Source organism: Glycine soja, chromosome 20, assembly GCF_004193775.1.
Source record: "Glycine soja cultivar W05 chromosome 20, ASM419377v2, whole genome shotgun sequence".
Classification (NCBI taxonomy): Eukaryota; Viridiplantae; Streptophyta; class Magnoliopsida; order Fabales; family Fabaceae; genus Glycine; species Glycine soja.
This window is the reverse complement of record NC_041021.1, coordinates 38,179,172-38,186,746: the sequence shown is the minus strand read 5'-3', so window position 1 is coordinate 38,186,746 and position 7,575 is coordinate 38,179,172. Positions and strand designations below refer to the sequence as shown.

Sequence of the window (7,575 nt, the reverse complement as noted above, 5' to 3'; positions counted from 1 at the left end):
ATCAAATACTTTTTTTATTAGGTTGTGTGTTAGATTGACAGGTTTATCTGAATCTCTCTAATCTCTTTTAACTTACAAGCGATATTTGATAGATAAATATTATTTATCCTTTTATTATTAATTTATTGTCTTTTAGTATCAATATACTTAATCATTATATTTCGGTCACAATTCCATATTCCATATATACAACATTTCAACCAGTAGTACTGTACCACAATTCAATAATCATCTACTTAACTTTAGAAACATTGCTCGCAAAGCATGTGAGTTGTGACATAACGGGGCCATCCCGCTCTGAAGATGTCCAAACACATTTATGCACAAAATGCCAAAGTATATATGAACAAAGTCATCTCTGGCAGTCAAATTTAAATATAAGTAATGCATTGTCCAATAACAAAATCTATTAAATTAAACCATGAAAATCTTGAAGCTAGTTTGTTTATAAACCGAATAAACTTATAGAAAGGTAGGGAAAGAAAAAACTGAAAGTTGTAACGGAGTTGAAGAACCCTAATTTTGAAGCCTAATTTGCTTGCGCTATTAGTAAACTGCAGAAACTTCACATATGCTTCCCTAATGCTGCACTTAAAAATGCCTTAATTAGATGAGCTGGACAGTCAAGTTTCAATGGAACAAGTTGAAATCCCTGCAAAACAGCCAAACCATAAATAATTTTGAATTTTATTGTTGCTGAAACTGAAAAGATGATTCCAAACATTTGCAAGTTAATTAATTACTTAGCTAAAGTAGAGCACCACCTAATTCGAGTTGGCCTATATATAGCGAGACAAACAGAATAGACTTATATCTTCTAAGTTCTAACAACAACATAGTCTCAAACTGATGAAGAAAAAATTAAAACAATACTGTGAGAGGACACTTTTTATTTCGATAGTGAAATGAATAAATATCAATAGTTTTATGAAAGATTATTAAAATTAAAGTAGTTTTGCAACGTTTTTTTTTATTCTATTTAATTTGATGGCTTCAGTTGTTTATAGTTGTTAAAATCAATTGTTTCAAATTGGTATATATATATATATATATATATATATATATATATATATATATATATATGAAGTGAATAACTTACGTTAGAAAAGTAAACTAACTTCATTTTAATATAATTGAACTCTTTTTAATGTAAGAATATATAATAATAAATATAAACAATTAAATAATATTTGAATGATTAAATTAAAAATAAATATGCATGACTTATTTAAGTATAATTTTTTAAAATAATCATGTGACTACTAACTTAAATCTTCAAACATATACTATCATGCATCAACTAACCATTTGCCCAAAACTTTTTTGAAAAAAAAAAAATACAATAAACAGAACGAATGAATCACAACATTATCGTAATTTAATTTAATAACAATAAGACATTTATTCTTTATCATAAAGTTATAGATAAAGTTAAGTATTTGAAATTTGTCCATATCAAACATTCTCTGCAAGCGTTTAAAACAGACTATATTAAAAAAATATCTTATTATAATTACATATATGACGTGACAAAGACATGTTGATAAGAGCAGGTATTGTATTAGTTCAGTCACCCTCCACCAGTTTGGCACTCGTGACTGTGCCAACCCAAAATATATCCAAAAATGAAAGAAAATGAAAACGAGAAGACAAGAGAAGAAACAAAGTACTGCAGAACGTCGCTTTCCGCCCCATGCAAGACAACTTGTCAGAGCACACACTCCTTTTCTGAACACACTGACTTTTCTTTTTTAAAAAGGTATAGCATCTTTCTAACACATGGACCAAGACCAATAAAATAAGAAGAAAAACAAAACACTTAGTTAATACACATTCTCATCTCTTCTATTTCACTTTCATTTTATTTTGTTTTTATTTTTACCAATATTTTCTATCACTTTTTTTCCTTCTCTTTCTGTATTTTTCCCCTCAAACTTTTTCATTCATACAACCCTAAAATGAAGTGCATACTTATTAATGCTAAAAAAGTAATAATAAACCCACACCACACCTCATTTTTAGACGTACATATAGGTAGAAGAAAAAAGAATCTAGTATGATAAATATGACAATGATGCGTTGAAAAATACGATGAAAGTGAGTTGAAAAAAAATTGAATGGAAGAATAAAACAACTCATATTAAAACCATTAAAAGAAGAAAAAAAACTAATCACCTCGATGTAGGAAACTCTTTTTGAATCATAAGAATAATCATTCCCCTAACATGCCATTAATTAATAGTATATTGTTTTTGAGTTGACGACGTACCTTTGTACCTTGTTGGCATGATGGAGAATAAGTTTTCTCATCACTGAAAATTCCCTCCACCACCTCCAAAAGCTTGCCCTGATGACGGCGCAGCATTATTGCTATTATTATTATATCTTTCTGCCTCCAAAGAACTCAAGTTGAAGCCATGTTGCTGCTGTTGTTCTCTCTGCGCAACTCCTCCACTCCCACTCATTCCCCTCACTATCTGACCAACACCCAGAAAATCGCGGGTGAGCCTATCAGACCCTCCAATGCTGCTGCTACTTCCACTCATTGCGTGCACTTTTGGGTCCCTATTACTGTTATTGTTACTATGTTCATATGCTTCAAACCCATCTTCGAAAATGGAAGAGTTTCCACCAACAGCGAACGAGTTCACCAGGTTTTGGAGGTTACTGTTACTCTGTTCGTTCACGTGATTATTCCCTCCGAACATGCCACTGACGTAGTTTGCAGCATTCACCAGTTTCGAGCCGCCGCCGCTGCTGGAGGACGCGCTTCCGAAGCTTTTCAACAGCGAAGCGGTGCCGCCGTTGCTCGTAGTTGCACCCATTTGTGCTGCTTTCTGAAGCAGTGCAGTTGCGGACATGTGAGATAAGGCACTGGCATTGACACTGTTGCTGAAGAGAGAAGGTGCACTTGAAGTTGCGAAGTAGTTAGTGCCCTCGTTGTTGTTGTTGTTGTTGTTGTTGTTGTTGCCTCCTCCTCCATTGGCATTGTTGAAGTGTTCAGAGAACGAAGCGTTGCTTGTGTTGTTGGAGAGAAAGGGAAGGCTGAAGGGTGAATTATTGTGGTGGCTGTTGTTGTTAAGGTGATCAGACAACTGCATTAACCCTTGTTGGAAGGGTTTGTTTTGGTCGGGGTGGTGGTAGGTTTGGTTGGGTTCGGAGGACATGAAGAAAGGTTGTTGTTGTTGTTGTTGGTTCGACGGTCGGAAGGGTGAACCGAGGATGTGGTCGAACTGGCCGGTTCGACCGGAGGCGGCGCCCAGGCGGAGGAGCTCGGTGGGCTGGGCGTTAGGGTCTTGCATGGTTGAGATTTGAGAACCGACCTGAGATAGGTTTAAGGCCATGTTGGTGGTGCTTCCGTACAGATGACTGCCAATTCCTCCGCCGCTAAGGCTAGGTGGCTGTCTTGCACTCTCTTGAGCCAGTGCATCGCAGAAGGCCCTGTGGGTGATGAAACTGTCACGCCTGCACTCATCACGTACATTCCAAATAATTAGTTAATTAATCAGATACTTGTTCTTAGGCAAATCACTAACTAATTCTTATGATAAGATTGTTGAATTTGATAATAATAACTTCAAAAGTTATATTCAGATAAATTTTAATTAGTTAATAAGTATAACTGAACAAAAATATTCTTTAATTTATGTTTCATGTTATTAGATCTAATTAGTTTTCAATATTCACTTGGAAGTGTAAGTGTTACTTATGAGTTATTATGAAGAAATATTACATGGTTTTACATTGCTATAGTTATGATCAAGATACATAATTAAATTTTATTAATTCTTTTGTGTAAATTGAAATTTTGACTATTTGTCACATAAAAAGTGACCAAAAATATGACCATTTAGTAGTTTCGGATCTTTTCATTACTTATGAGATAATATACTAATTGAATGAATGAAAAATAATCTTCAGAGGATTAAAAAAAGAAAAATAAAATCTGAATGGCATATAATTTCTTTTTATATAGTGGTTGAAACTTACAACTTAAAAGTTATTCGGCATAAATTTGCAGATAATAAAAAATATTTTTTTGAGTAGAAAATTAATAAAAACATTAAATTGTCTCAACTGAGTGTATATGCAGGAGCTAATAATTTTTTATTATTATTACCACACATATAAAGAGAGGGAGGAAATTCTTAATAGAAGATTTTTAAGCTTAGTTTAAAATTTTAAAATAATAAGTTATAGAAAATAGTTCACTTCAGAAACACTATAACAATGATATTAATTTGAAGCTGTTACGTATCTTAAGCATACATGGATTACTAGAATTAGGACTTGGCTTTTCCAAGTTAAAGACAATAAAATTAAATCTTAATCACAAAATCACTTAAAAAATTGTTTAACATACAAATAAAAGAATAAAAGCTTTAATGGACCCGAGGACAAACACTTGCGTGTATTTATGAAACGAGTAATTAGAAAAAGTAATAATATGATAACTCTACAAAGCGAATGAGAAGATAACTAAAAATTTCCAAAAAGGGTACACAACAAGTAGGTGGAATAATTTCACGAGCACTTGATAAAAAGATTAACCAATCAATTATGAAGTGCAGTGTCAATTCAAGGACTTCAGGGTCTGATCTGGGTGTTCAATAAATGGAACCGAAGAATGTGTATTCAATGTTTTTGAGAGTAGAGAAAAAGCTGAACAATCAACAACCATGATTGTGGGATTGTGCTCAAACTGGACTTAGTTTGACTCCAATGCTATCAAATTTGTCAACAAGGTTGTGCCCACTTTGTGTTAATCATTAACATTTATTAGGTACTGCACATCTCTGATCTGAATTCAGCATGACCTCTCGCTCCCACCAAATTAAACTTCAAATCATATGGAAGGAAAAGAAAAATAGTAGTGGTACTATCTGCATTACATACATCAAAACAGAGAAAGAAGAGAGAGAGAAAGTTGGATACTTGATTAGGCCATAGCGTTATCATGAAAAGGAGAACCTGCAAGAGCACAGTACTGAACACATGCATCTAGCCAACCCAGAAGAAAACAAAGCTGGTCACAACATATCACACACAAACACTTACACACATACTCTCTCTCTCTCTTCTTCATGGCATAGCAACACGAGAATACAAAAGAAAAGAAAAGAAATATATATATATGGGAGAAAAAAACAGCGTTGTTTCCGAGGTAAAATTGGAAAGCAAGAGTTTTTTTCCATTAGCTTTATGCCTTTTGATGAGAGAGGGTGCTGTTCCTCCGTGTGTTTGTTCTGAAAGCCCTATGACCAAGGCTGTTTGGAGAGAAGATTCACGTGGGGGGATGTTTCCTTCCATTTCACTTGGTACCAATAGAAAGGGAAGATGACAAAGGAAACCATACGAGTGAGAAGGAACCAACCGAGTCGACAGAAGAATCTTAATCAATCAAATTGCTAAGGAAACCAGACTCACTACTAGATAAAAGAAAAAGCATCTAAGCCCTTTTCCTCACTATAGCATCCCACTGTATACCTATATATTATGTCTTGAACAAGAAGAATCTAATATAAACCCTTAAGCCAACCCCAAACAAGCCAAAACCAAAAACAGTGTTTTCCTTCTTGTGTTTATGGCTAAATTTTGCATAATAAGTAAAAAAGCTTAGTGTTTGGAAAAAGGGTAACAAGCAACAATATATAGCAATATTATATATAATATATGAATTGCACGCATTTTAGTGTTAGTGTTACCTGGAGAAGAGGGTGCCACAGTCACATCTATATTCTCTGGTGCCACAAGTCTTAGAATGGGCTTTCCAATCAGATTGAACAGCATACTTCTTGGAGCACTTGTCACACTTCCACTTCTTCTCACCGTGTTTGCGAGAGTAGTGTTTCTTAATCCCTGTGAGGTCTCCAAGAGCCCTTGAAGGGTCATGGTGAACGCATGTGGGCTCAGGACACAGATAAACCTTTCTCTTTGGCTCTTTTGTAGTCTTCTGCTTAAGCTTCCAAGGCAGGTTGTGTCCTCTTCTGTGTAGCTGTAGGTTTTGCTCTCTTTGGAACCCTTTGTTGCACACCTCACATATAAACCTGTTTGTTGCCATTAGGGTCTTGGGAGATAGTGCTATCACCTCCGCATCTGGATCTGTTACCATGGAAAAATGCCAAACAAAAACTAATTATTAATTAGAAAAATTAATTAATTCACTACACAAGCTATAATTAAAAAATAAAAAGACTGGAAATCAAATTGAGAAAGCTTCAAGACAAAGATTTCCAAAGGCATACATACCCATTTAATTTCAGTCCATTTTAATAAAATTTGTTTTGAAATTAGGGTTCCCTAGAGAATTAATTCACATATACCAAATGAAAAAAGAAAGGTAGGTAGCTAACCAAAAACAAATTGTGGAATGAAAATAGATAAAATCTATAGAAGTCATTGATATAGGAAACGATTTAGAGATTAGATCTTAATTTCTGATAATAAAAAATTAAGATACTTGCATGGTGTTCCAGGTTGGTTTCTCTTTTTCTTCTGGGGTGGGGGTGCAGCTGGTGTTGTTGATGAAGATGGTGTCAGGGAATGTTGTTGCTTCATCTGATTCTGATCCTCTTCTCTAAATCCAAAGAGCGACGCTGAGGAAGATGATGCCGCCATATCTCTTATAGCAAGTCCTATATATAACAATTAACCTTCTTCTGCTTCACCTGAGAGAGTGTTCTTTTTCTCCTTGAACCCCAAAACTGTATCAGAATTCTGGAAAACCCACATGCAATTTGAGTCCTCTTTAATTCACATCCCCAATCTCAGAAAGAAAAAAACTCATAAGGAAGAGAATTCTAGCAAAAGAAAAATCTAGAGGGAGATAGAACAGACAGAGATATTGAAGAAGAAGAAGAAGAAATTAATAGCAACAGCAAATACTCAACCCCTCCTCCATGAGTACTCCTTGATGTGATTTTCCTCCTGAGGCTGGCTTGTTATAAATGAGAAATTTGAGCTGGCAGTAATATTACTCAGTTTCTTCACTGATTTGGTGTCATGCAGATGCACCAACACATATACACACACCATTTCCTTCCTTCTTTTCTTTACTTTTTATTTATTATTCTCAGCCTTTTTTTCCTCTTCAAAAGCTTTTCCAGATTTTGCTCCCTTCTCTCTTGTCATAAATGAAATTTTTTACAATATGGAAAATTAATGAGAGAGAGAATAGAAAGAGAGAGGGTAAGGCCTACGGGTCGGTGGACCCAATCCTTAGCCACATAACGACATAGGATGTGTGAAAGCAGCATGAAACAGCTACACCACTCTCTCTCTCTCTCTCTCCCTCTCTTTCTATCTCTTATTTCGTATCTTCTTACTCACTCCCAGACAAACTTTCACTCATCACCCAACCCCACCGGACCTCACACAAAATTCAAAAGGAAAAGAAAAAGGACAATGAATAATGAAACTCTCAAACCGTAAAACCAATAGAGAGAAAATTAAAATAAGAAGTCTTGGTAAAAGAAAAATATATGGAAAGTAATTAAACTGTGTAAAAGAAATAATATTTCTTCTTACTCGATTATAAGAAGAAAAAAAAAAGACATATTTGATCTTTATTAAGGA

At 34.6% G+C, this 7,575-nt stretch overlaps 1 protein-coding gene across 3 annotated transcripts; it reads right to left on the bottom strand.

Moving 5' to 3' along the window:
- Positions 1 to 267: 267 nt before the first annotated feature.
- On the bottom strand, positions 268 to 7,146 carry LOC114401719 (protein indeterminate-domain 5, chloroplastic-like). 3 transcript variants are annotated; one of them, XM_028364297.1, is made up of 5 exons: positions 6,891 to 7,145; positions 6,465 to 6,717; positions 5,706 to 6,102; positions 2,270 to 3,465; positions 268 to 652 (listed from the first exon to the last, which is right to left on the bottom strand). In XM_028364297.1, exons 2-4 carry the CDS (start codon positions 6,616 to 6,618, stop codon positions 2,310 to 2,312), a joined length of 1,707 nt encoding a protein of 568 aa, XP_028220098.1. In that variant the 5' UTR covers positions 6,619 to 6,717; positions 6,891 to 7,145; the 3' UTR covers positions 268 to 652; positions 2,270 to 2,309. The 3 variants fall into 3 exon arrangements, with proteins under 3 accessions (XP_028220098.1, XP_028220099.1, XP_028220097.1); XM_028364298.1 differs by having other exon boundaries at positions 2,278 to 3,465; positions 6,465 to 7,146; XM_028364296.1 differs by having other exon boundaries at positions 6,465 to 7,145.
- Between the last annotated feature and the right edge of the window lie 429 nt (positions 7,147 to 7,575).

What these genes read in the sequence shown, in the direction of transcription:
- LOC114401719 (XM_028364298.1), bottom strand. Translation starts at nt 6,618, where the DNA reads ATGGCGGCATCATCTTCCTCAGCGTCGCTCTTTGGATTTAGAGAAGAG. An exon ending in AAACCAACCTGGAACACCAT is followed by an intron (nt 6,103 to 6,464) that starts GCAAGTATCTTA and finishes CCATGGTAACAG; the next exon opens with ATCCAGATGCGGAGGTGATA. An exon ending in TGTGGCACCCTCTTCTCCAG is followed by an intron (nt 3,466 to 5,705) that starts GTAACACTAACA and finishes TGATGAGTGCAG; the next exon opens with GCGTGACAGTTTCATCACCC.